We start from the raw sequence: 27,363 nt of genomic DNA, 5'->3' as shown, positions 1-27,363 counted from the left end.
TTCAAAACAACTTCTTGTGTTTCCTTTTCTCCCTAAAGGAGGAATTCCCCTAAGAGGAAAATTATTTTGAAATCACATCTTTCTAGCATTTTGTAGACTTGAGTTTTTCTGGCTTAAAAGTAGTCTTGGCTAAAATAAACTTCAGGAGTCTGTTTCTGAGTTATGGGTAATAATCACTGTAGGAAAAATAGGATGGAACTTCAAAAGGTTGTGTAGTCCAGACAGACCTGAAGGAAGTTTTCAAATAGTCGCCCTTCCCTCTCCTAAGTTGTCTTGTTGATGTTTTCCTTGCATTGGGAACTGGTGATGTTTCATACATTTGTGAGTTAGGTTTGCAGGACTTTCATTACTCAGGTCTTGGCATAGCAAGTGTAAATGCTGTATTTTAGCAGAGGAAAGGAACTTGAAGCTAATTTCTGTCTTGCTTTTAGATAAATGTTTCTGGTTTGTTGTGTTCTGTTTGAAAAATGGAACATGGGCTGAGGGGAGAGGTACACCTACACTGCAGATATAGTGGAGGAGTCTGTTTAGGGTGATTGCTATGTAATTCCTTTAATGTGATTTTGGTTTTAACCTAATTTCTCACTGTCTGAAAACCCTGCTGGGCTTCTTGCCATGTTGCCGAATAATTGAAGCTCTGTTAAGCTGTAGAAAACTCTACCAACAGTAGCTGCACAACAAATGCATTTTAAACACTGTGGCTTTTTTTTGTTCTTGTTGATTTGCTAGCCCTTTCTGTGAGCCAGTCTGCCCGAAAAGTGATTCAGAACTAGAAGTTAAACCTGCTGAGAGCTTGCTCAGATCTGAATCTCACATGGAATGGACATGGGGAGGATTCCCAGAATCAACCAAGGTAAATTTATTTATTGTGTCTAACTTTGTGAACGGAGTTTTGGCATATCTGAAATTGTGTCCTAAGAGATTGGAAATCTGCTGCTGTTCTCAGAATGATTCAGCTGAAATAGGAAAGCAGCACCCCCTTGTGTCTGGCAGATAGTCGAATTTGTTGAGTTCAAAAGCTAGTCAGCAAAGTAATTCCAGAAAACTGGCAGTAAAAATTTGAATTTTTTTGATTTTTAGTTAGAAACTGACGAAAGCAACTTTAGAAATTAATTTCCTTTATCTTGGGTGAAGTTCTAGTTCATTCCAGAGGAATTGTAGCCTTGCTAGTGTAAATTTGGTATTTAACATGTACAGAAGCGCTGGTATGTCCACATTTATGCTTTTTTCTTGACATGGTTTGGTCAAGTCAGCACTTCCTCTATGCCAGTTTATTTACTGAACTTGTAAATAAGTTTGAAGCTTCTGTTGCTGGGAATTTTACTAATAAGGTGGGATGTGTTTTATGTTGCTAAAACACGTTTACATTCTCACCTGGTTTACTTGTGACCAGGACTTGTACCAGGAGTACAAGTTTAATGTTTAGAACAGAACAAAACAAACATGTGAAGTGAAAGGATTAACCAGAGTGTTTTTCAGATAAGCAAGAAAGAGAAACTGGAACATCCCAGAACAGCTACCATTACTCCATCGGAGAAGACTCATTTTAGGGTCATCCTCAGCTCTGATGAAGTTGAAGATGATGATGATGTGAAAGATTCTGTCTGTACAGTACTGAAACCTGAGCCAAGAACTCATCCTCTGCTTAAGCAGATGGATGTTAAAGATTCTCTTGCTTCTGCAATCGTAGAACCGCAAGACCCATTGCCATTAGATGCTGATCATCATTCCAGACTGTTGGTGGACCCTTTACCAGAAACAAAGCCAACAGCAAAAGTTGACTCCCCTTCAAAAAAGAAAGGTATGTAATAAAATTGATTGTTTTCCTCATTGTGATCTACCAAATTTGAGGCCATAGTGGAAAAAGTATAAATGTAATTTTTTTTTCAATTTTTGCTATGTGAAGTGTTATCTGACTAAAATGATAATTAAACTCTTGGATTTATAAATGCTACAAGTAAGTCTGAATCTTCCACAACTATGTTTTTTTTAATGTGTCTGGATAGCTTCATCTTAGTAATCTTAATTGTGAAAATTAACAGGGGTCCACAAGCGAAGTCATCATCAGGGGCCTGACGATATTTACTTGGAGGACCTAAAGGCTTTGGAACCTGAAGTTGCAGCACTTTACTTTCCCAAAAGGTAGTTCTGAATTAAGGTTCTGTGGATCTAGGGTTATATTGCAATTGCACTATGTGAGTTATTACATGTATGATTTAGTGTTTATGTGCCAGTTCTGATAAAAATAATTTGATTTCAGGTTTCTAGGCTTTTGTGGAGTAATCACTACTGATCTTATTGTGAAAATCTAGTTCTGATTTGACAAAAAACACATTGAAAGATCATGTGGAGGTCTTTACTGAGAGTTTTCATCTTTGCAGAATGTGTACGTTCTGCAAATACAGACAGGGGGAAAGTTTAAACTGCACACTCCTTTTGCACCAGTACTCTAGTTTGCCATATTGCTAGCCCTAGATAAGCACACCTTGAGTTTATTTTTTGCATGCCCTGTACCTCCCTTCCAACATTTTTTTAATCAGTATCAAAAAAGACCAACAAAAAAAATTCCATGACATCGTCATGCAAGGCAGCTCAGTCTCAAAATTCACTTTTGCTTGTTTTTTTATGAAATCAAGCATTTTATACTCCTAAAATACTCTCCAAAAGAATAAATGTCTAGGAAGACTTCTGTAAAAATACATCTTCACAAGGAAAAAGTGTTTGTTAGTTCATGTTAGAACTAAAATTCTAAACTTTTCAGTATCTACTGATTACATTACTTGGCATCAACTACTAACTCTAATCTTAGATGACAATGCAATATTTTTTTGTACTTCTCCGAAACCTACAGTGTTCTAAAAACATTAAACAATGTCATTTTTCATTTTATTTGTATTCTACAGCTTTCTAGTAAAGATTGAGGGACATAGTATTGTTCTGCAAAAATAGAATGTTGAGGATCTTTTCCTCATTTTAATCCAATTTTGTTGCAGGCAAGAAAAATGTGATTATTTCCCAATTAGGTGAATGTTGGGAGAACTGGAAACTGTCAACCTGCCAGTATTATGAAGGGTTGGGCCGGGTGTTTGTGTCTGTTTTTTGTTTAGTTGGTTTTAAATGTATGTTGCGAAATAATGTATGAAAAAATGAAATAATAATCTTAAAAGAAATGCAACAGCAACATGATTTTTGTTTGAGTAATCGTGTGTTCTGTAACCTAAAATCTGTCCAATTTCTTGCAAGTGAAATACTTACAGGAAATGTGGTCTTCTTTTCTTTAGTGATTCTGATCCAGGCTTCAGGCAGTGGACAGAGTCAGACACTCTTTCTGGTTCCCAGTCGCCCCAATCAGTGGGAAGTGCTGCTGCTGATAGTGGTACAGAGTGCTTGTCTGATTCTGCTATGGACCTGCCTGATGTTACGCTTTCACTTTGTGGAGGTCTCAATGAAAATGGAGAGATTTCTAAAGGTATGTGAAAGACTAAAATATAAACAGTAATAAAGCTCAGGCAACTAAACACATGAAGTGGCTTGGATGCTCTGATTTCCACTTTACAAAGCTTTGGCTTATTATTGTGCTCCTGTTGAGAAAAGAAAATTCTCATCGATTTGCCAAGCAGAGATAGCAGAATTTAACCTCAAATTAATCAAGGGCACTTGATGTCTTGAAGCTTTCCATCTCCTTTTTTGCACTACATATTGCATATCTGACCAACCACTTTTGTTTCTGGCTGCAATTGCATGCTTAGTCCTATATAAATCTTCACAATTTGTATTTTTTCCAATTGCCTGATAATTTTTCTTTTTTTTACGTTTTTTTAAGTGGTTAGAAAAGTTTTTGACTATAGTGTTGGACTATCTTTTCTCATGTTCTGCTTTTCCTATCCTAAAAGTTTAACCCGGAGCTTTATTACCAGTTGATTCTTCTGTCTTAATGCTCTGGTTAGTTTTAATATTGAAGTCGTATGCATTTTTGAGGGAGCTTCTAGGAGCACATAATTTTCATGAACTGCTACGGTTTTAGTATATTTTTTTTTTTTAAATGGTCATCCAGTCTCTAATGCGTTAAGTGAAATTGAATTGCTTATTAATAAAGGCTCAGAACAGCTCTTTCGATAAAGTGGTAGTAATATTGGATGTGATTCAAAAAAAACTACGTCTTCCTTGCAGGGGTCTTGCACTGAATCATGATTTTCTGCAAACCTGTATAGTCACTAGTCATGAAAGTGCGATTAACAGTCGGTGACTAAAAAAAACCCTGAAAAGCTGACAACATGCCTCCCCCTCCGCTTTTAGGGTAGTATGTAGGTCCCTTAGCTGCCATAATAACTTTTAAAGAAAACTTAGACAAGTATGGCTCTCTTTTCCAGCCTGCAAACTGAATTAGTTCCTACCTCCTCCTTATCCTCTCTTCTAATTTCTTAATTTTCATTACTGTGACTGTTGAAGTAAGTGGTATGAAGCTTTCCCTGTTACTGAGGATTCAGTCACAAGACTCTTGACAGGTAGGCCATATTGGCAAATCTTGAGTGATATTGTAAGATCAGCAAAGACTCTGAAATGACAGAAAGCATTTTCCTAGATACAAACTAACCAGACATCTTGGGATTTTGTATTATTTTTAATTAAAATCTGCTTCTATTGCAGAAAAATTCATGGAGCATATTATTACTTATCATGAATTTGCTGAAAACCCTGGACTCATAGACAATCCTAATTTGGTAATAAGGATTTATAACAGGTAAACTCTCTATAGTGTGTAATTAGATCATAGAAGATCTCATTTAAAAGCTGCCCTTTAAAGCGAGTGCATTTCTCAGCTTCCATTGCAATTTGTGTTTTTGATGGATCTGTTTCTCAGTCTCAGAGAGAATGATTTTTGAACTGAAGATTTGTATTAAATGTAGCTTTAACTGAAGTGAGGGAGTTCTTTCAGCAATTACCACTGATGTTGAATTGTATATATTAAAATAACTCTGCTTGCAGAAAACTTTAATATTAGTTGTTTACAGCAAATATGTATTTTCATCAACAAAAGGGCAGTTTGCAGACTGATATTTATTGACCTCTAATCAGGTTTTGTAATATCTTATCAATAACGTGTTTTAAAACAGGTATTATAACTGGGCATTGGCTGCTCCAATGATTCTGAGTTTGCAGGTCTTTCAGAAGAGCTTGCCCAAGGTAAATAGATGCATGTATACTTTTAAAAAAAGATTTTGTATATAATAACACATTATTATCTCTTTTATTTTGTTTTTCTATACCAATTAAAAACACGTCTAATTTTTCAGGCTACTGTCGAGTCTTGGGTCAAAGAAAAGATGCCAAAGAAGTCTGGAAGGTGGTGGTTCTGGCGCAAGAGAGAAAGCATGACTAAACAGGTAACTGAGACCTATTTTGATTCTCTCTTCCCCCCGCCTTTCCTTAGCTGTTAAAAAAATTTAAAAGTTGTAATTTGTCAGAAGTGCCTTAGAACACTGCTCACATAGCTCTGTCACTGATTGCCAGCTGAGGGTTACTCAGTGTTGCAGTAGCTCTAGCTGCTTCTGTATATTTACTCTTAAATACTACATCTTTATTCACCATTACTAGTTGCTTCAACAAAATTTATTGTATTCATCTGTGGCATAGTATTCTTAAATTCATTATTCATCATATTATATCATTTATCATATCATTATTCAAAATACAGTATTCTTTCTTGTAAGCCATAAGCAGTTGTCAGAACTACTCTTCAGTCACTGCAGTATGTTTTAAGAATGTATACAGAAATAAACAAGTGCTGTGCTGCATAACAGATGTTATGCTGAGACACCCCATTTTAGACTAAATTAAGCTTTCTTTTGTGCCTTAAATTTACTTTCCTGCAAAAAAAGTGAATTTTATAAGCTTAGAGGTTGACAGCTCCTTTAATGCTAAATTCATCATGTTAAACTAGTAGTTCTCAACTTCAGGCATGCAGAGTTTTGTTTCCTGAAATAATAAAAAGCTTTGATGGAGCATTTATTCATAAGCATCCTTTTGCTGAATAATTTACAGAATGAGCAGTTTTGAGACTTAATATAGTTTATGTACTGTATTGTTAGCTGTTTGCTTAAGTGTGAACTATGAATTCACTTGGATCAGTTTAAAGTGCTTAAAATGTCAGTACGTTTTTTATTGTTATGTTGCTTTAGATACCAGAGGCAAAAGAGGGGAAAACTGAGACGCAAAGAGCGAGTGAACTGCCAGCAGCTATAAAAGAGCAAGTTAATAGTAGGTGTGTTCCTGTCTGAAGACTATTTTGTGGACTGAATAGTGTCTTTTTTCTTTATTTTTTTTATTTTAATTTTTTTAATGAAGAATTCAGTAGGAATTTACTGTGGGAAGAAACATTTTCCTTTAGGTTACTGAAGAGAAACCTGACGTGTTTGGTGAACAATTCAGCAAAATAATGTGGCAGCTAACATTGCAGGAACTACAAATACACTACAATTATTTCCTAAATGCTATTGTGTTTACTTCTTAAATGATAACATAACTGACAGAACAACAAAGATATATGGTAACCTTTAACAGTGGGCCACCACTCTGTAAATGTAGTGGCATTGTTTCTGAGATATTGTTTGTAATTGGGGTTTTTTTGGTGTAAAAGCCTAATATTGTATGAATAATTTAAACTGTATGCATTTTTTGGTAACATTAAATAATTGAAACAATAAAATAGCATTAATTACAGTGCACAAGTTGCCTAAGATTGTGGTTGAAAACTAGTAGTATTTAGCACAAAACTGTCCCAGTCTAGATAATTTATTATACATATTCATATTCTCCCATGATTTTACAAAGATACTTGTGTTGTTGGTGTCCTTAAGAAACTAAATATATTCGTGATTGAATACTGCAGAGGAATTAAATGCTGCTTTTAATCTTGAAATCTAATCATCAGAGAAATAAGTCTGTGAATAACCTTAAAAGCTGAGGTACTCCACTAACTTGCACCTACAGTTAAAGTTACATAGTCGCTGTAGCAACTTTTTTAAAACACAAAACACTGTTACTCATTCAGTATCCCTTTTCGCCTGCAGTTTCCCTACTTCATCAACACAGTGTTAGTAATCACTTGACCATGTGTCTTTACTAAACTCATCATGTGTGGAGCCAGCTAGTAATTGTAACATTTAGAGCTCCACCAATACTAGCATGCATTAGAAGTCTTATTTGCTTATTGGCATATACTGGCTTTACCTGAGCATTCACTAGACCGTGGTCTTTGTTAATCTGTGCTATCAGGCTAGTAGCAAATCCCCAGCATCAGCAGAAATTACTCTTGCATAAGAATCTTACTCCATTAAAGAAGGATTTTCTGTAGCTTACATTTATTCTGGTTGATGTCATATTAGACCTCCAGAAGATGATTCTTCTAGTGATGAAACCTCACAGGAGTTGAAGGAATCCCTGAAAATAGATTCTGCCCCAGTAGAGCACCCAACCCATGGGAACATTACATCTTATAAGAAGTCACTTAGACTGTCTTCAGACCAAATAGTAAGTGGCATGTCTGTCTTGTACACAGGATGCTTCATAATTCCACTCTGTGTGGTTCTAAAAGTTGGACATTTTCTGCTTTTCAGAAATGGCATATAAATACATATCACAAAGTAAGAAATGATCGTTGGGTTACATTTCTAGCAGCAGAAAAAAAGAATGGTAGAATTTATAACTTAGAAAGGTATTTAAAGAATTTTCCAGTGCTAGTGTGGGCAGCTGTAGGGAATTTTTGATTTTTTTAAAAGTTTTCTTCCTGTTGTGTTTTTTAAGAATCTGTGGTTGGATTTAAAAATAATAATTTCTTACAAAGTTCTCTAGTTAAACTTCTATATTAAGATGTTGCCAAGGAAGTGACATTGACTTCCGCAGTTTGGATATCCTGGGATCTTACCACTTCAATAATGCACATTTAAATTGGCATGCAGTTTATTCATTGTAGACTAACAAGCTAGTTCTGCTACTGTCTAAATATCACAGAATGTTCAGGGTTGGAAGGGACCTCTGTGGGTCATCAAGTCCAAAAATATATGGTCTTTATCAGGGAAGAATTTTGAGGAAAGCATCCACTAAGTAGAAAATACTGTTGTGTACTGCAGCAAACTGGGATTTCCATTTGATACTACTGTAAGTCCACTGTAATGGCAAGAATTAAAGTACACCTGCTACAGTGCACCTGTAAGCAGCTGTTGGAGCTATGGACAAATACATGTACCCAGACTACAAAAGTGACTTTACCAGCAAAACTCTGCCAGTGTTAAATCATGGTTTGCTTTTTGATGAGTTAATCAAAATAGATGAGGAAGAATATATGAGTCATTTTTTGTAGCTTATTTATGATTCTAAAAATTTTATAGTGAGGGCAACTTACATTTTCAGTTATTTTGGTTGATCCCAAAGGCGAAGTTGAAGCTCAGAGATGGCCCTAATGATGTTGTATTTAGTATTACAACCCAGTATCAAGGGACTTGCCGTTGTGCGGGAACAATATATCTCTGGAACTGGAATGATAAAATCATCATATCAGACATTGATGGAACAATAACCAAGTAAGCATCACTGGCCTTTTTTCTTTTCTTTGATATTTTTATCTTTCCTTATTGATCCTGTCCTGCTTTTCAAAATAAGATAGACGTGGTTTAAGAAGGCTACTACAGGATGTTCATTAACATAATGAAAAACACTTGTTGCAAGTACAAATTAAAATCAAAGCATTTACAGCAAACTAAAAATGCTCTTTTTAAGAATCATGCAATGGTGATAATGTTTACCAGTGACTGTTGCCCTTACAGTTAGACTTCTCCAGGTTTAGCAGCTGTAGCTTAACTTGGAGACTGACTTGTGCTGTATGGCCTCACTAATTGCTCTGCCTAGAGAAGTTACTGATTTTTTTTGAAATGGTTAGGGGCCTTCTGCAGGATATTTCTGTAAATACTCGTTATAAATATATATTCATTAGTAATTGTCGTTAACAAAACTCATATACTTAGTATCAGCTATCTCTAACTTTGCTTTTAGGTCTGATGCTTTAGGACAGATTCTTCCTCAGCTTGGCAAGGACTGGACCCATCAGGGCATTGCAAAACTCTATCATTCCATAAATGAGTGAGTATGTAAGCCCTGAAGCAATTAGGGTTTTCTGGAATTTGGGAATTACTGGGCAGGCAATTGGATTGTTGTTAATAATTATGCAATCTAGTACAATTTGTTGGTCTAAATGTTGGGAAGTGAGCTACTTCTGTCATTCACAAACAAAACAAAGTATTTTCCCCAGATGTATACATTTAGAGGAATTGAAGCCACCATTTTTATTAGTTCCCTTGTCAAAGGTTTGATTTTGCATTTTAGTTTTTAAAAACTGTCTGTAATACTGTTGTGACTACAAAAGAACCGTAATAGCAGTAATTTCTCAAACAGTCGTGTATATGTCTGTTTCCACCAACTCAGGTGAATTGCAGAGCCTATTACAAACACGATACAGTGCAAGTTCAAACTTAAGTAATGTCCTTCCGATGCATCAGTATTTTGTGTTCTAATGTGTTTGCTGCTAAACTCAAGTGAATGCTCCTTAGTAGAGATTTCATGTTCGGAAACAAGCCTAGTTAACAACTTGCCACTGCTACAAAGGCAAGGTTGGTGGCCTGGTATGTAAGCCGATGCAGTTCAGTAGAACAGTAAGTTGGCAAAAGGGCAATTTCCCCTTCCCCTCTCTGGGTTCGACTTGCTACTGAGGTTCACAGGGTGATCAACTGTTAAACACTTCATTGTCCACTTGAAGTAATCAGCTTTTATCTTTGTTTTTAAGTTTAGTAGTCTTTCTTCCGCAAAAATATTTGGGGCCTTGGAATCTTTTGTTGACCTTCATTCTGTTACATAGAGCTAAGTTTCGTCTGTGGCCCCTTGTAGTCCATGGGAGATACAAAACAAATTTCAGGTTATTTGGTGCATAACAGAGGAGTAGTTTGGGAATTATTTGCCAAATAGAGTCAGGTTTTTGAAAATACATGTAAACACTCAAGCTTTTGTGCAGGCAGTAACTGTGTACAAATCTGTATAAAAGATGAACATACAAAGTCTACAGGATAAGTTTAGGGGCTTGATGAATGCTTTTTGTTATCAGTCCTTCACTCTCTGATGCAGAAGCTGGATAAAACCAATGGCACTTATTTAAACGCAATTGAATCCATCTAATTGTGTAACTGGAGTATTACCATCCTGTTCTTTTTGCGTTTGCTGTTCCTCAGTTTTGAGTCGTGTATTTAAACCATTATATGCCTTGCAGATTTTTAGCAGTGGAACAGTGTTTTCCTTGTGTGTGTGCACAGCACCGCAACGTGTCGATACCTAAACTGGTGCCTCGGGACATTGCTGTTACCGCATACTTAAGTTGGCAAAGAAAGTCTTCAGCAGGAACAAGACCTGAGTTGATAATTCTTTTCTAGAAATGGCTACAAGTTTCTGTACTGTTCCGCCCGTGCCATTGGGATGGCAGATATGACCAGAGGATACCTGCACTGGGTGAATGACAAAGGAACAATTCTCCCCAGGGGCCCTCTCATGCTGTCCCCCAGCAGTTTGTTTTCTGCCTTTCATAGGTAAGCATGTGGGATTCCGTACATCGGTTCACTCCCCATCTCGGAGAGAGAAGCAGATTAAAAAGATTTGGCATGCTGACCATTATAGCTGTGACTAAACGTTCCGCTCTGTGCTAGATTTGCTACTGAGACTTGATGTTCCTCTAATGATCATTTATAAGCTATTTGTTTTCTCTGAATTTCACTTGTAGAACACTTCTGTTTCTGTGGGCGTGTTAGAAGTGGCTACAAAACACAAAATACCAGTTACAGAACAGCTCACAAACTATCAGTAATAGAGCAGCTCAATTCCTCTTTTCTTCATTCTTCTAGTCCATGACTGATTACTATTAGGTTTTGCTTATATCAGTACAATTTTGTCTTTTCAAGTATATCTGCCAGGATTGTAGTCCACAAGACAGAGGGAAAAGAAACAAAAGCTGGGGAATACAGACTGTCATACGAAATGGTCTGGCAATATTGGGAATGCTCCATATATGACTACTTAAAAAGCAATATGGAGTTCAGCTGAGGTTCAACTCTGCTGATCTTTTCGAACCAGCCATAGTCCCCCTGCTCTTGATGGGAAGAGCTAATAGTGGAAAAGTGTTTTTTGGTTTTGCTTGGGTTTTAGTAAAAACAACTGATTCATGGCTACCAATGGCAGTAACTTCCACTAAAGTCACTAGTAGGCCTTCCGCACTCTGTTGTCAGAGACAGGAGTCATAACAAGCTTATCTGTACTTGGTTAGGTTTTGTGATTCAGATGGTCATCTACAGTGAAAGCAGTTCTCATAGTGCTTTCACAGCTGGGAATTTCATCCCATTTACTTAGCCTGCACAGGGTTATTCACCTGTTGTTTACTGTGGATGTTGGAAAACAGCAAATGTTTTGTTGTCTCTTGTATCACTCTTGGAAAACCAAGGTATACCAATGTCTATATAACTACCTATGCTAGCAACAGGAAGCAACGACAATGTAAATATCAGATAAATGGGGGAAGGAGGATACTCTCTATCAAATCACGATGTAGAATTTGACTGTTGTAATTTTATTTTAGGGAAGTAATAGAAAAGAAGCCTGAAAAGTTCAAAATCGAATGTTTGAATGATATTAAGAATTTGTTTGCTCCCAGTAAACAGCCTTTCTATGCTGCTTTTGGAAACAGGCCCAATGTAAGTCTGTGCCTTTTTAATTGAAGCGTTAAAACACATGAAGTACTTGGGAACAAAAAGAAATCGGCTTTTCTTTTTGTGTCTATTTAAATTTGAATAGGGAAGTGGGACACTGGTGCTTTCATGGTTTGGTCAGGAAAACCCACAGGCAGATACCTTAAATAAAAGCTGCTAGAACTGCTTGTATGAGAAAAGTTATGAAGTTGTGTTAGTATTCTTGGGATTTTATTAAATATGTGCCACCTTTCCATATTATTTTTCAGCAGTTTTGACAGCTTTGTAACCTAAGGGTATTAATTCAGTGCTCCTCAGTCTTCAATCCTTTTTGCTATCATACGGTTCCTGTATTTTCCCTGCAGCTCAATGCTATCGTCATTGAACGAGGGGGGGGGGAGGGGAAGGTGGTATTTTTAGAGGAATATTGTCGCAAGGAGTGGTATTGTGTGGCGTAGACTTTGTGCGTGTTTGTGGTCCTAGGCTTGGGAACAGGAACTTAGCATCTGGGGACGGGGGGAATGTTTTGTTGTGGTCTGTGTGTGTTTTGGGGTTTTTTTTGTTTTTTGCTGTTGTTTTTAGGGTTGTTTTTTTTTTTTAAGGGGTCAGCTTTTCTCATTCCTTCAAGAAATTGTTCATTATATCACATTCAGTAAGGAAATATTGAAGCATGTGCTTTTGTTCATACTTCTTGCAGGATGTATATGCCTACATGCAAGTGGGAGTTCCAGATTGCAGAATATTTACTGTGAATCCAAAGGGTGAACTGATCCAAGAACGAACTAAGGGAAACAAATCTTCGTAAGATCATTTCTGTTATTTCAGCTAAAGAGAGTATTTAGGAATGAGATTACAAAATAATTGCATTTGTGACCATGACGATTCGATCTCCTATTACATATGCCACGTGAAAATGACTGAAACTTTCTGAAAAGAAAAATAAACTGGCAAAACAAAATTGAAAATTGCTTCTGCAGTAGTGCTGCCTGATTTGACTAAAGCTTTCTGGTCCAGACTTTTAAAGTTCCTTTCTGGCTACAAGTGAACAGTGAGTAGACTGTTAAATAATGGTCTTTCTTCTTTTTTCATATAGGTATTACAGACTAAGTGAGCTTGTGGAACATGTGTTCCCATTGCTTAATAAAGAACAGAGTTCTGCATTTCCATGCCCAGAATTCAGCTCCTTTTGCTATTGGAGAGACCCTCTTCCTAACCTTAACATGGATGACCTGGCCTGAAAAATACTTACCAACCTGGAGATGGAATTTCATATTCAGCTACTCAACTTCAATTTAAATGTGAAGAATGTTCTTAACGAAGTTGCTAACTTATATACTGGTACTATAAGTCTTACTAAAGAAATCACTTTAACTCTGTTGGTTTAAAACAAAGAAAATGCAAAGCTACTGTCTGTTTTTGTGTGTGGAGTTTCTTTTTGTTTGTTTGTTTCTTTCTTTATCACTTGTCTTTATATATAATCTGTTCTAAGGCACTTGAGATTGGCCTGTCATTGGTGGTCATGGTACCCAAGTGCTTCAGGACGACTAAATGCTGAGGTAAACTATGACTTTGCATTTTCGTCAATACAGACCTTATTGTAAACAGACTTTTTTTTTAATTAGTCTTAATAGTATATTTTCCAAAATGAAGCCAAAAAGTGTATGGAAACTGCCAAATAGAATGTCAGACCTACTAATAAAAAATGGGGGTCTAATGTTCAGATGGGCAATTAGACTGTTTTTGAAAGGAGCCAGAACCTAAGACCCGTGTGCTCTTTCTCAGCTAAATACAGAAAATGTGTAGACATTACTAGCCTGTCAGACTCTGAAGACCTAAAATTCCTCTTTCAATGTAAATATGCCTTTTGTTAATGTACAAGACTGTGCTTGTACAATTCACGCTCCAACTAACTTTGCATATTACTTTTTTTTACATGCAATGTTTGAACTATTTCTTCAGCTTGTTAAAATGGAAGTTGTCTTTCAGGCTGCACTATGTCATGTTAAATCTCTTTCAAGAAAAATCTTGAACATTTCTGTAAGAGTTGGGGAGCTGGCATTTTTATTTCCTTTTTCAACACAGAGATGATGCGTATGTGTGTGCTGTGTAGGCCAGTAAAATGTATGTACAGATTATATTCAGGGAATTGTAATACTAAAAAAAAACCTATGTATTTAATTTTTTCATTGTCTACTGCAGGTCCTTCCAGAATTCTGTATTGCAGGTTTTCAATAGCTGGAAAGAAATGCAGCTCAATAGTGAGATTCCAGGTATGAGAATGGTTAAATGCTGCAGAGTAGAATAAAACCTTTTTTTTTTTCTTTTCCCTTTTTTCCCTTTTTTTACCTTTTTCCCTTTTTTCTTTTTTCCTTTTTTTGTTTTTGTTTTTTTTTTGTTTTGGGTTGTTCACAAACATCATGCTGGTCATTCCTCAGGTTCAGATCAGAGCCTGTGAACAAATTGCATTCCAAGTCTGGTGTTCATCAGCTGGAAAAGCAGCTGGTATTTCTTTCTCCAGAAACACTTGAAGGCAAAGGTAGTTCTGCTTTCTGAGTTGAGTTAGTGCATTTAACCTCCTTTGGACAGATCTATGGTGAGAGCGTATCATTCCACCAGCCCAGAGGGCTTAAGGACTACAGTCACTTAAACATCAGTCCTGGGCTTTCTGGGCACACAGTCTTTTCTGTCACTCCTTAAGCAAGTTCCTGGGGCCATGCATTGAAGATCCTTCCAGGGAAATCATCCAGCATCTCCACCCAGCGCCAGGGTGAGCTCTCCCCATATGCAGCTCCCAGTGGGAGCAGGGACGTGTGCAGGGAAGCGTGAGTGACCTTTTGAAGGCGTTCGTGACCTTTAGAAGGTGTTTGTGTGGCCACCTTGCTGCGGTGCTGGCACCGGGGCTGCTCTTCCCAGGAACAGTTTGGGCAGGCCTTTTGGCTTCAGCTTACATGGGCTGAGCGTGGGAAAGGAGCTCTCTGTGCTTCGCTACCTGCAAGGGAGCAACTTCGGAGGATTTTAAACCACACCACCCCAGAGTATTTTCTTTCCTTTATCAGGCTGAGTAGTCTTTACCCACAGTTCTGATGTAACACCAGCTACCACTAGGCAACTGGTGAACTGCTTGGGGGGATCATTTTTAGATCACCATACAAATGAAGTTACTTTTTTCCCTCCTTTATAAAACTCTAGCGTATTCCTGTGTTTATAAAACATTAAGTAAAGAGTGGGGCCAAGCAAAATCAACATGGAACCTCTTTCAAAGCAGGAGTAAGAGTGGGAAAGAAAACATACCCGTCACGGTGTGCCACACATGTCAGTGAATTGAAAGGCATCCTTGTTCATGTACAGTGAGAACAATACTTTCTGTGACTATTTGGGCAAATTCTTGATCCTGCCACCGATGCAGTCACCACAGTTTACGTGGGTTTCACGGGATTCAACTCAACGGACATTTTGCTCTTGCTGCTTTGTTTCCCTTTTTTTTTTTTTTTAACTGTCAGAAGGTTACAAGCATCATTCCATATTTTTTTCCTTTATCTTACCTTTTATTCCATAGATTTCATTAGAAATGGAAATTTTTGTGATCACTAAGTGCTTTGAATATCAATGGGATTTGAGCTTTTAAGTCACTTAAATACTTAAAAATAGATAGATAAGAATCCAACATAATAAAGTATTTTAATTACAAGATTATATATTCTATCTAAAGATTCTATTTTACATAAAAGGAGTGAAGCTGCCTCTCCTAAAACAGTTCTTTGTAGATGTCAAGATTTTCTTTACCATGCTTAACTTTCTCTTAGTGGCCCTGGTATTACACAGGTTTTCTAAAAATAAAAGCACTTGATGCAACTGGGATGGGTTTCCAAATGGGACAGATTGTTACCAACGTTTGGCTGTATCTTGCTTGGTTGACATTTTACTTGGTTAATTTTTTCTCTCTGGTTCCATTCATTTTGTCAGATTGTCATAAGTCGTGGATTTTAAGGTGGGGACTTGAGTAAAAGAGCAGTGTGGAAACATACTATCAGGTGTATCTCCAAATGCATGTAACTTGAGCTGGTAGGCACGTGGGAGTTGTGTGGTTGTAGAGAGCTCCTCCTCCTGCTAACCTGTTACTTTGCATTATAGGGAGGTGCAAAAAGTTGCTTAGCTAAAAACTTTGCTTTTTTGCTTTGTAACAGCTACAGTTTTGATATTTGTTTTTCTGATAAAGCGTAAAAGTGTTCTTGAGTATTTCTGATACCTGTAGGGCAGGGGTTTTGTTTTGTTTTCTAAATCTGGCTTGTATCTGAAGCTTTTCAGATAGTTTGTTAACCCTCTTTAGGGACAGGATATGGGGGCACTGTACCTGCCATTGCATAGCGGTGTAATTTGGACTGCTGGGCACTTTACTGACTCTGGAAAAGACATCTCACTACTATGAAACTGTGGGCTTGTGCTGCAATATTAATAGGAAGTGGGTTAAATAAGAATTATGCATTAGCCTGTCCTTTATTACCTTAGTCGAGAGAAGTGGCCTGAAACTAATGTTTGAGAACAAGTTGTGCTATATTTACTTAAAATTAGTGCAAGCTAAATCATTCTTTCTGTGAAAGAGGAACTTCTAAGTGTGCGTGTGTGTCCGTAGGCGCATGCACACCCCTGTTAAGACTGTGTTGTTGAAGATGCAGATCCTCTTAGCATTGGAACCATGTCAGGTCTCGTTGACTCAGCCTCTGTCTGGGAATGAATAAGGAACATTGCAATTCAAAACTTGTAAGTGGCTTGGACATTACTCGTTTCTGTAACTATTTAAAGATCAGTAACTTCAGTGGTACACATTTCTGGATTTTTTTTTTTTTTTTTAACTGTACCAAGCATGTTTGTACTCCAAAAGGTTGGGCTCTTACCCTAACAGTATACAATTGCATCTGCAGTCTTGGCTCACGTATCCTTAGCTTCCCATCATCGTATACTCCTTTCAAAACTCTTTTTGAACTGGAAAAGTTTTAACACTTGTGTCAACTCCTTTACAGAACTTCTGAAGCAAACTCTGAATCTGCTTACGGTAAAGACAAGAGAGATGAGATTTCGTGTTAATATTTCATACAAGTCTTCTAGAAAATGCTGTCATATGAATGAGAGTTGTTTAAATGACTGTAATGCAAGTTCATAATGAAACATAAAAAATACATAGTGAATTTGAGATGCCTTTAATGTGTCACTTTTGCCTGAAGAAGTTTTAGTTTTTAAATTCTGCTGAATAGAATGGAATTGTTTTGGATTTTTTTTCAGCGTTAATTACTTCCAGATGAAAGTTAAAACATTGGCTTATTTTGAGGGTGGGAAAACTCTTCAATCACTTGTTTCATTTTTATGTTGAAGATGTGGAATATTTGTTAAGCAACTCAATCACTAATAAGGTAGTGTGTTTAAAATTGTCAAATCTGTGATCATACCAGTACAGTGGTTTTTGTTAAGACTGGACTATCTTGGGTACAGTAACCCACACTTCAGTGCAATGTTTATTGATGTTCAGAACAATGTTACCACAATAAACAAACTTAAACTAAAATTTTTCTTTACTTTGTACTTGGGAACTCCATCCTTGTGTTGCTAACTTAGTAAATGTGGGGTTATATAAATTGGATTCATATTTTACATGGAATTCAAGTTGCTCTCATAAGGACTATGTACATTTGCTTTCTCTTACACTTGGTTTACTGTTTTCAGAGTATTTGTATGACTGATAAATAACTGCTGTCATCAAACTTATGTTGTGTGCCAGTACCAATACTGGGTTATAATGAAAAGCAAACATGCATTAATAATACAGAATATCAGGTAACAGATGCACGGCTTGGGAATACACAAGCTGCCTTGGATAAAATCTTGCAGCGGCAGAGTTTGAGCTCTTGTAAATCTGCCCTAATTTGGAGTTTTATCCTAATTCCACCCAAGTTTACATCTTCCTTTCAAGGCAGAGTATTGTCTTACCTGACAGCTGTTAAATTGCGTGAGGCAATTGAGACCATTGTGAAAAAGGGGCCTCAAGCTTTCATTAGAAACTTAACTCTTCCTTGTGCCTTGCTGATTTTGGTAAATGCAACTAACTAGCAGTTTACCTTAGAAAATCCAACCGTCTCAGTCACATGTAAAAGCATGACCCATCTGCATCAAGGTGCAGACGTTGTGCCTTTTGCTCCTTCCGCTGCGTCTCATTTGTGTTGCTGCGCCCAGCACCCGCGTGCTTTCCTTGTGCCCAGACACAGAGCGTGCCCCTCGAGTTCCGTCAGCTCCTGCCTCAGCAGCTCTCCCCCTTTCTGCTGGGTTTCCCTCATGGTTCTGCTCACACGCTGCACCCTTCCCTTCGCACGCAGGGCATCTCGCTCCTCAGATCGTGCTCACTTCGGTGCCCGTCTGTCACACCAGGTCTCAGCCCTTGTTTGTTGGGTGCAGTGTGCCACTGGGCCAGTGCAAGCAGGGGCAGGGTGGTGTGTCCCATGTGTGCCAGAGGTTCAGATCTGTTGCAAAAACATCTCTCGGCTGGTGGTGTTTCTCCTGTGTCCGTCTTACCCTAATGGACACCTCCTGGAGTAATCTGGTTTGTGGTGAATGGATTTTTCTGTCTCTGATGTGTACAGCATAGAATCATGGTTTCCAAGAACGGGCACGTTCCCACACGTGTGCAGGGCACCATTCCTGGAGCTGGGCCCTGCGGGTGGTACCTGGCGAGCCCTGGGAGGCTGCGAGTGCAGCCCGGCACTGTTCTGGTTGGGAAGTACCTGTTGCACCTGGACCGGTGGTGAGCTGAGCTGTGATGCACCTGGCTCCTCGGAGGGCTTTTCTGGGCAGGTGCTCTGGGTGCTGCAGGAGGGAGGGGGCACAGCTCAGAGCTTCCGGAAGTTTCACTGTCCGACACAGATTTATGTGAACTCTTAAGGACTGGGTGGCTGCTGGTCTCACCCCAGCACTGAGAGCTGGTGCCTAGTCATTTCTCTCGTTCCAGTCTTTCCCTGCCTTCTAATTTTCTTCCTTCTTCCTACCTTGCTGTTCTCTACTCCTGTAACCCACTACTGATGATACTTCATCTGTACGTGTTTTGGGGAGAATAAGCAACAAGGCCTGAACTGTTCAGCCTAGAACAGGCTGAAGGTCAGAGTTCAAAGGGCTATGGTGAACAGGGCTACATCTGGCTGGTGACTGGTCACCAGTGGTGTTCCTCAGGGCTCAGTCCTAGGGCCAGTGCTGTTCAATATATTTATCAACGATCTGGATGCAGGAGTTGAATGCACCATTACCAAGTCTGCTGGTGATACCAAACTGGGAGATGCTGTTGAATCTCTTGAGGGACAGGAGACCTTGCAGAAGGATCTAGATGGACTTGGAGCATTGGGCTGTGATTAATGGGATGAAATTTGACAAGTCCAAATGCCAGGTTCTGCACCTGGCACGGAATAATGCTGGGCACAAGTGAAAACTGGGAAAGGAGTGGCTGGAGAGCAGCCCTGTAGAGAGGGACCTGGGGGTGCCGGTCAGCAGCGGGCTCCGTATGAGCCATCAGCGTGCCCTGGCAGCCCCGAGGGCAAACCACACCCTGGGGTGCATCAAACCCAGCCTGACCAGCTGGTCAGGAGAGGGTATTGTCCCACTGGATTCAGCGCTGAGTGCAGTTCTGGGCCCCACAATTTAAGAAGGAGGTGAAGGTGCTTGAACATGTCCAGGGGAAGGGAACAAAGCTGGTGCAAGGGCTGGAGGGAATGTCCTGGAAGGAGTGGCTGAGGACTCTGGGATTGTCTAGTTCGGAGAAAAGGAGGCCGAGGGGTGACCTCATTGCTCCCTGCAGCTTCCTGAGGAGGGGACATGGAGAGGGAGGTGCTGAGCTCTTCTCCCTGGGATCCAGGGACAGGATGGGTGGGAATGGTTCAGAGCCGCGCCAGGGGAGGTTCAGAGTGGACGTGAGGAAGCATTTATTTACTGAGAGGATGGTCAAACCCTGGAATTGGCTTCCTAGAGAAGTGGTCGATGCCCCAAGCCTGTCAGTGTTTAAGTGGCATTTGGGCAATGCCCTTAACAACATGGTTTAACTTTTGGTCAGCCCTAAAGTGGTCAGGCAGTTGGACTGGAGGATCATTGTAGGTCCCTTCCAGCTGGTTTCAGTCTATTCTCTTCCACTCCATTCGCCAGGAATCGGGGCACTGAATGAGCAACTAAGGCCAATAAGAACTGTGTTGGCAGAACTTCTGTACTGTGTACTACAAAGCCTCTGTAACAGTGCTTGACACTGAATAAACAGTTATAATACACATTACAAGCTTGACTGAGGAGCCAGAAACTGCAGTTTTAAAGGTGGTGGAAGAGAACGCAAAAATTATGGCTCGGTGCTGCTGCATTCACTGGAAAGCAAAAGAGCATCAAGACATCACACAACAGGTAGGCTTTATTTGGACATAGCTGCAGTCATTTTCCATCACACAGTTTCATGTTCCTGGATACTGCTCACTCTTGCTGTCTGTACAGGAATATATGTATACAAGTGCACACATAAAGCATACTCTCACTTGTGCTGTTCTTTTTGCTGAAAAATTACAGTAATGTCCCTTTTTTCACAATCGAGATAGCAAAATGGATAAATGCCAAAACCTGCTTATGTAGTAACATGTTACAAGATGTTCTCCTATGCAAACAATTGGCAGAGCTGTTCTGCACCTTGTCTCCAGGGCACGTTGCAGGAGGTTTGGTGCGGGATGGAGTGCACGCCTGTCCTGCGATGACAGGATGCAGCCCTGAAGCGTTCCTGGGAACCTGACAGTTCGAACTCTCTGCCATGACCTGGGAGCAACGAGCAGCCCAAGCGTAGCTGCTGAGCTGGTCTCAGGGGGAGTGCACATGCCTCCTGTCTCCAAGGTGAGACTGTAAATACTTCTGTAGTTTTGGTGAAATAGATTCATATCCACTACCATGCTGTAACATAAGGACTGACTTGCTGAGCAGATATAACTCGCTTCCAAATGCATGATGTATCCTCAGGAAACAATTCAATCTTGATTTGAATCTCCTGGCTGCAGGTGGGAAGCCCTTTACCTTGCATTCCCTCCATGTTCTAAAGCTGCATTGGGTGGTGAGGGGCATTTTATTTCAAGTTGCCTTCCTGTGCTTTCTGCTCACAGCTCGCTCTGTTTCCTTGACTATCTGTAATTCTTCTTGACCCTTTGGTTGGCATCACCGAGCTGACTAGAGGCTCTCAGCAGAACTGCACAAAGCTGCTGCAGTTCACCTGGTGTACACTGAAAGGACATGTGGTGGAGTACCACAGAAAATCCTCATTGTCTTGAGTGGTCAGCATGGAAATATCTCCACTGTCACAGAATCACAGAATCACAGAATAGTAGGGGTTGGAAGGGACCTCTGTGGGTCATCTAGTCCAACCCCCCCCCCCCCCCGAAGCAGGGTCACCTACAGCAGGCTGCACAGGACCTTGTCCAGGCGGGTCTTGAATATCTCCAGAGAAGGAGACTCCACAACCTCCCTGGGCAGCCTGTTCCAGTGCTCCGTCACCCTCAGAGAGAAGAAGTTCCTCCTCATGTTCAGACGGAACTTCCTGTGCCTCAGTTTGTGCCCATTACCCCTTGTCCTGTCACTGGGCACCACTGAAAAGAGCTTGGCCCCATCCTCCTGACACCCACCCTTCAGATATTTGTAGGCATTTATAAGGTCCCCTCGCAGCCTTCTCTTCTTCAGGCTGAACAAGCCCAGTTCCCTCAACCTCTCCTCGTAGTGGAGATGCTCCAGTCCCCTCACCATCCTTGTAGCCCTCCGCTGGACTCTCTCCAGTAGCTCTTCATCCTTCTTGAACTGGGGAGCCCAGAACTGGACACAGTACTCCAGATGAGGCCTCACCAGGGTAGTGTAGAGGGGAAGGAGAACCTCCCTTGTCCTGCTGGCCACACTCTTCTTGATGCACCCCAGGATCCCATTGGCCTTCTTGGCAGCCAGGGCACACTGCTGGCTCATAGTTAACCTGTCATCCACCAGGACACCCAGGTCCCTCTCCGCAGAGCTGCTCTCCAGCAGGTCCACCCCAAGCCTGTACTGGTGCATGAGGTTGTTCCTCCCCAGGTGCAGGACCCTGCACTTGCCCTTGTTGAACCTCATCAGGTTCCTCTCTGCCCAGCTCTCCAGCCTATCCAGGTCACGCTGAATGGCAGCACAGCCTTCTGGTGTATCTACCACACCTCCCAGTTTGGTGTCGTCAGCAAACTTGCTGAGGGTACATTCTAACTCTTCATCCAGGTCACTGATGAAGAAGTTAAACAAGACTGGGCCCAGTACTGACCCCTGAGGGACACCACTTGTCACCAGCCTCCAACTAGACTCAGCGCCGCTGATGACAACCCTCTGAGTTCTGCCATTCAGCCAGTTCTCTATCCACTTCACCGACCACTCATCCAGCCCACACTTCCTCAGCTTCCCCAGGAGGATATCATGGGAGACTGTGTCGAAAGCCTTGCTGAAGTCAAGGTAGATAACATCCACAGCTCTTCCTTCGTCTACCCAGCCTGTCATGTCATCGTAGAAAGCTATCAGATTGGTCAGGCATGATTTCCCCTTGGTGAATCCATGCTGACTACTCCTGATAACCTTCTTTTCTTCCACTTGCTTGATGATGGCCTCCAGGATAAGCTGCTCCATCACCTTTCCCGGGATGGAGGTGAGGCTGACCGGCCTGTAGTTCCCTGGGTCCTCCTTCTTGCCCTTTTTGAAGATTGGAGTGACATTGGCCTTTCTCCAGTCCTCGGGCACCTCTCCAGTCCTCCAGGACCTCTCAAAGATGATGGAGAGTGGCTCAGCAATGACATCCGACAGCTCCCTCAGCACTCGTGGGTGCATTCCATCGGGGCCCATGGATTTGTGGACATCCAGATCGCTTAAGCGATCCCTCACACAGTCCTCCTCGACCAAGGGAAAGTCGTCCTCTCTGTAGGCTTCTTCTCTTACCTCCGGGGCCTGGGATTCCTGAGGGCCAGTCTTAGCACTGAAGACTGAAGCAAAGAAGGCATTCATTAGCTCTGCCTTCTCCGCATCCTCCGTCACCAGGACACCCGCCTCATTCAGCAGCGGCCCCACGTTGTCCCTAGCCTTCCTTTTGCTGCTGATGTAGTTGAAGAAGCCCTTCTTGTTGTTTTTGACATCCCTTGCCAGCTTCAATTCCAGGTGAGCCTTGGCCTTCCTCGTCACATCCCTGCATGCTCTCACTACATTTCTGTACTCTGCCAGGTACTTTTTCTGTCAATGAGGTAGGTTTTTTTATACATTTGGTGGTGAAAATTGGCTTTGTTCCAAGCTTTCCTGTGGATACGAATGAGTGATACGTCGCTTTGTTGCCTTTCCCCATAGCTGCTCTGGAACACACTTAGTGTGTTTCGCCAGAGCAGAGTCTCTCTGGCTGTCGGCGTGCTGTCTTCTGCTGCTGACCTGGCTGTGGGAATTTCCCTGTCTCACAAGTGGTGCTGCTGTGGAGTCTCTGCTGGTTTTGATACTCGGACAGTCCCTGAGAAACCACCTTGCTTCGTGCCTGGCTGAGGGGCTGTCAGACACACGTCTGTACAGCTTCATCTGGTGTGGTTTGGTCTTCCTCCTGTTTTGATGTCAGATGGGAGCACCTGGCACAAGAGATACTGTTTTGCCTAAGAAGCTCACAATCCACACACCCTGCATTACACAGCTACTACAAAGCAGATCTAAGAGGTGGCCCTGTGATTTATGAAACAGGCAGCATATCGGCCTCGGAGCTCCCACCTACGGGATTGGGAGTTTTTAAGCATTCTTATGTTTCCTATTTGAGCTTGTGGATGCTCTTGGATGTGGTAGTCAAATCATGAACCCACACTGTGAAATGTTTCAGTGCAGGCACTTCCTTGTTCTGTTCACCATTCCTAATGAAGATGTAAATGCTCCGTCTGTGGGTTCAGGGTATTCTGGAGCAGAGCTCTTGCTCCTTCCTGTGAAGTTGAGAGGGCCCATGGACGTGTCTGTGCCTGAATCTCTTGAAGCTTTAATGAATGTTTTATCCAAGCATTCGCTGAAGCAGAGACTGGAACTCTGGTTTCCCCCTCCCTTTGCTATTCAGGGGCTACACCGTTGTGGTCTTCCCAGAGGGGTGAGTATTCCACCTTGCAAGCTCCAGGAAAGTAATTTCATCAGGAGGAACTGGGCCACCTACCCCCATTACAGCAACTACCAAGGACGTGGTAATTAAGGTTCAAGTCTCCCTCAACAAAGGCAGCGATCTAAGGCAGAGGTTCCTTGTCCAAGGTCATGGCTTTAGCCACAGTGCTGCTAGAGATGCTGGATGGGAAAAAGTTCTAAAAGGCGTCCTCACAATACGCCGCTGAGGTTGAGCCCTGCTGTGCCACAGTTTGGGAATGCTGTACACCCCTGTATAAATACCAGTTATGCCGCGTTGTGAAGGCTCAAACAATCTCACCATCGGCGCCAGCAGATCCTGGGCACAAGGAGAAACTTTCTGGTAGAAGGTGGCCCATTAGCAGAACTGGGCTTGTGAAGATTTGTGGGTTGGATTCAGAAATCTACCTGAGCGGTTAGGTAAGAACTGGACAATACAACTTCTGCAACTCTAGCACTAAACTTGCAACACTGATTCTTAAGAAAGTCTCACTTAGAAGGGGGGAGTGGGGGGGGGAAGGTTGTGTTTGCCAGCTAGGACTCCCTAAGCACTCAGCTCATTTTGTTTGTTTCCATGAGTCATTTTTAGAACAGGCAACAATAATCCAACGATACTTGAGTCACGCATAGTCTGGAGCCAACTTCTTAGAGAACACAGCTTTCTGGAGGAAAGTGAAAAATATTCTAAAAGGAAAAGCGCCTCTCCTGCTTTTGTACATAAAAAGAAATTGTTTTTAAAAAAAAAAGTGGTTGATGTAATTGGCTTTTGAAAACACAGAAGCCCGTCGTTCCTGTTTGTCCCTTCGATTTTGAGACCTAGAAAGGCACGGGACAGAAAGGGACTGTTGACTTAGGACAAAAGAAAATGAAGTCCCCCTTGAACAAGCAGGCGGTTGCTGACTGCCTGCTAATGCCTCGTGCTCCAGCACAGGTCACGACAAGCGTGCAGGGAAGCGGGGCGGGGGTGGGTCCCATTACCCAGCTGTGAAGTGCAAGTTCACTGTACATCTTTGGCTACCGCCTGACAGCTGCTCTGACAGAAGCAGCCTTCCTGCTACAAAATACGTCCCATCCTAGCTTCTGCTTATCAGTCACACCGTCACTTCTGAAAATCGGGCGGCGAGAGATCTTCCTAAACCAGGTGCTTTGAAACTCCACTCGCCGTTTCCCTCCCGTGCTCACAGCTCCCCCAGTGCCACCCTGGCTGCGTAAGGACTGACTCAGAGTTCCTCTGCGGAGAGAGAGCTTTTTCCGCCTGCTTTTCTCAAAAGCAGCTCAGCTTCCAGGATGTGATGCTTTGTTGTGGGGAGGCCCCATCTCATCGCCTGGAAACAGAGCTATGAGGGAGTATCTATTCCAAAATGAAGCAACAAAGGCCTAAGTCTTCATCTGACCTCCTCAGATGGGAAGGGCTTCAGCTAAATGTACTGTGCTGCTCACAGCACGGGGAGTTCTTCCTTCACCTAAAGGAATTGTTTGTTCTGAGGCTATAAACAGCTGTTCTGGATCTGTAAGAAGGAAAATACGCTACACAAGCCACTATGATAAATGCAGCTCTATGCAGCACGAATAGAGCATTACAAAGATCAGTTTATGTAAGAATATACAGGTGACAGCTGAACAGCCCTGCTCTCAGTAAAGCGCAGCTGGATTTTTTTCTCAGCCGTGAAAGATACACTAACTAAAGAGCCAAAACATCATTTCTGTTACCTCCACTGAGGAGTGGCTGGTATGAGAAATAAAATACTGTTGCCCCAAATGTGTTTAGCTGTTGAAGCTAAGAAACTTGCTTCATCCATATATACAGATGCTGCGTGTTAACACAAGCCTCACGCCAAAGCACCAGTGCAGGAGGGTGTTACAACAAAGGCTCAGCGCAGATGCTTGGTCTGTGCATTGGACAGCACTGGCTAATAAGGCTCCTATGGCAACAGTTTTTCTTCTGATTTGTCTTCTACAATGCAACAAAGCAGTAATGCAGTAATAATACTGTAGGAGTGCTAGAAACAAACTTTGTAAATTTTTTTAAACTTTTCAAAACTACCATTTTTCTAGCTAAACACAGGCGATTCTGGTTTTTCTGGCCTGTTTTATTCATTTCAAGCAGCAGGCTTTAATCTCAAGAGCATCACGTTTAACTGATTGTCTTTTTTACTGTATCATTTGAAAATAACTCTTCTAAGTCTTTCAGTAGTAACAACTGCACCTTATGCTCACATCTGCCCAGCGGAAAGCTGAGGCAAGCTACATTTCTCCCTGCATAGCTGCTTCCGCTTGACTGGAATCGGTCACTCACCGTGGCTCTTTGGCCCTTAAAAGAAAAAAGAAAACTGATGCAGATAAGTATTGTTCTGCTTTGCACCGCCATGGTTAGCAACTGCATTGAACAAATTGTTTATGTAAATGCACTTGACTCAACATATTATTAAATAACACAAGGACTAAGTTGTCATCAGCCATGTCCAATACAACCTCAGTTTCTTGCCTTGCTTGACTGAAAACATGAACATAGCTGACCACAACTGTAAACTTCGGCAGAGATGTAAACTTTGATACACTGGGGACAATTTGATAAACTAGGCAGAAGACTGCAAAGGCAATTTCATAGGGAATAGCAAGAGCACAGTGGAGAAGTATCTATTGAGAACATAATTGTTGTTTGAACAGTTCTGCTTGTACAGCTAAACAAGGGCTTGGGAAGGAGTTAATTTAGCTAGAGACTTCTTTTGTAGCTACCTCTGGAAACAGGGGATAAGGAAATAGTACAGCCTATAAACCCATCACTGAAATCAAATATATAAAATGAATATATTAAAGCTTTGAATTTTATTACACTTAATTTCTTCTGAATATCTTACCCTTCTCTCCTGTTTAAAGTAAACCTAAACATGAGAAATGGAAGGATAAAGGAGAACTCCACTAAACGTGGAGTACATTTCATCAGAGTCTGTGTAGGCCAGTTTGCCTCCTGTTACGACGACGTTTACTTCATCTCCTGCTTTGAGGTGAAGAACAAGGTGGAAAGTCCCAGGACCACCACAGGTCTGTTTCCCCGAATAAGGTTTGTGGTACTCCAGCAGTTCCCTCCTGTACCCAGCTGTGTGGAGCTGAGCCACACTTGCATTGGAGACGGACAGCACCGCTTCTACGTACTCGTCCCTCTCCGGCGCCAGCACAGCAGTGATCAGGTAGCGCCCTTCATACGGTGATGTGAAAATGCCTGCAGAAAAGAGACAGGCTGAGCTCTTCTGAGTTACTCAAAATGGAGAGACCTGAGCACTCTAAGCACGATGGCAAACATAAAGCGACATGGGCTACCCACTGCTACGCACAGAGGACAGCCTGGGCAGCTGAGCAACCGACAGCAGCCATGAAGGCAAAGGGTTGCTGCTTCTGTGTCAGAGCCCACCCGTCTGTCAGG

General features: G+C 41.4%; 2 protein-coding genes across 5 annotated transcripts in view; one reads left to right on the top strand and one right to left on the bottom strand.

Moving 5' to 3' along the window:
* Nucleotides 1-17,331, top strand: part of LPIN2 (lipin 2) — a 45,044-nt gene extending 27,713 nt beyond the window's left edge. For all 3 annotated transcript variants that reach the window (XM_075416396.1, XM_075416394.1, XM_075416395.1), the window contains exons 6-20: nt 730-853; nt 1,480-1,801; nt 2,043-2,142; nt 3,282-3,469; nt 4,648-4,741; nt 5,115-5,184; nt 5,295-5,384; nt 6,180-6,262; nt 7,386-7,530; nt 8,431-8,579; nt 9,049-9,135; nt 10,473-10,625; nt 11,666-11,780; nt 12,472-12,575; nt 12,868-17,331. In XM_075416396.1, coding sequence (XP_075272511.1) covers nt 730-853; nt 1,480-1,801; nt 2,043-2,142; nt 3,282-3,469; nt 4,648-4,741; nt 5,115-5,184; nt 5,295-5,384; nt 6,180-6,262; nt 7,386-7,530; nt 8,431-8,579; nt 9,049-9,135; nt 10,473-10,625; nt 11,666-11,780; nt 12,472-12,575; nt 12,868-13,012 — 1,969 coding nt within the window. In that variant the 3' untranslated portion in view covers nt 13,013-17,331. The remainder of the gene's footprint in view (nt 1-729; nt 854-1,479; nt 1,802-2,042; nt 2,143-3,281; nt 3,470-4,647; nt 4,742-5,114; nt 5,185-5,294; nt 5,385-6,179; nt 6,263-7,385; nt 7,531-8,430; nt 8,580-9,048; nt 9,136-10,472; nt 10,626-11,665; nt 11,781-12,471; nt 12,576-12,867) is intronic.
* Nucleotides 17,332-22,840: 5,509 nt separating this feature from the next.
* Nucleotides 22,841-27,363, bottom strand: part of EMILIN2 (elastin microfibril interfacer 2) — a 38,683-nt gene continuing 34,160 nt past the window's right edge. For both annotated transcript variants that reach the window (XM_075416392.1, XM_075416393.1), the window contains one exon: nt 22,841-27,162. In XM_075416392.1, the coding sequence (XP_075272507.1) occupies nt 26,825-27,162 (338 nt within the window). In that variant the 3' untranslated portion in view covers nt 22,841-26,824. The remainder of the gene's footprint in view (nt 27,163-27,363) is intronic.

Source organism: Opisthocomus hoazin, chromosome 3, assembly GCF_030867145.1.
Source record: "Opisthocomus hoazin isolate bOpiHoa1 chromosome 3, bOpiHoa1.hap1, whole genome shotgun sequence".
Classification (NCBI taxonomy): Eukaryota; Metazoa; Chordata; class Aves; order Opisthocomiformes; family Opisthocomidae; genus Opisthocomus; species Opisthocomus hoazin.
Note: the sequence above shows the minus strand (reverse complement) of the source record. Positions and strands in the feature narration are given on the sequence as shown.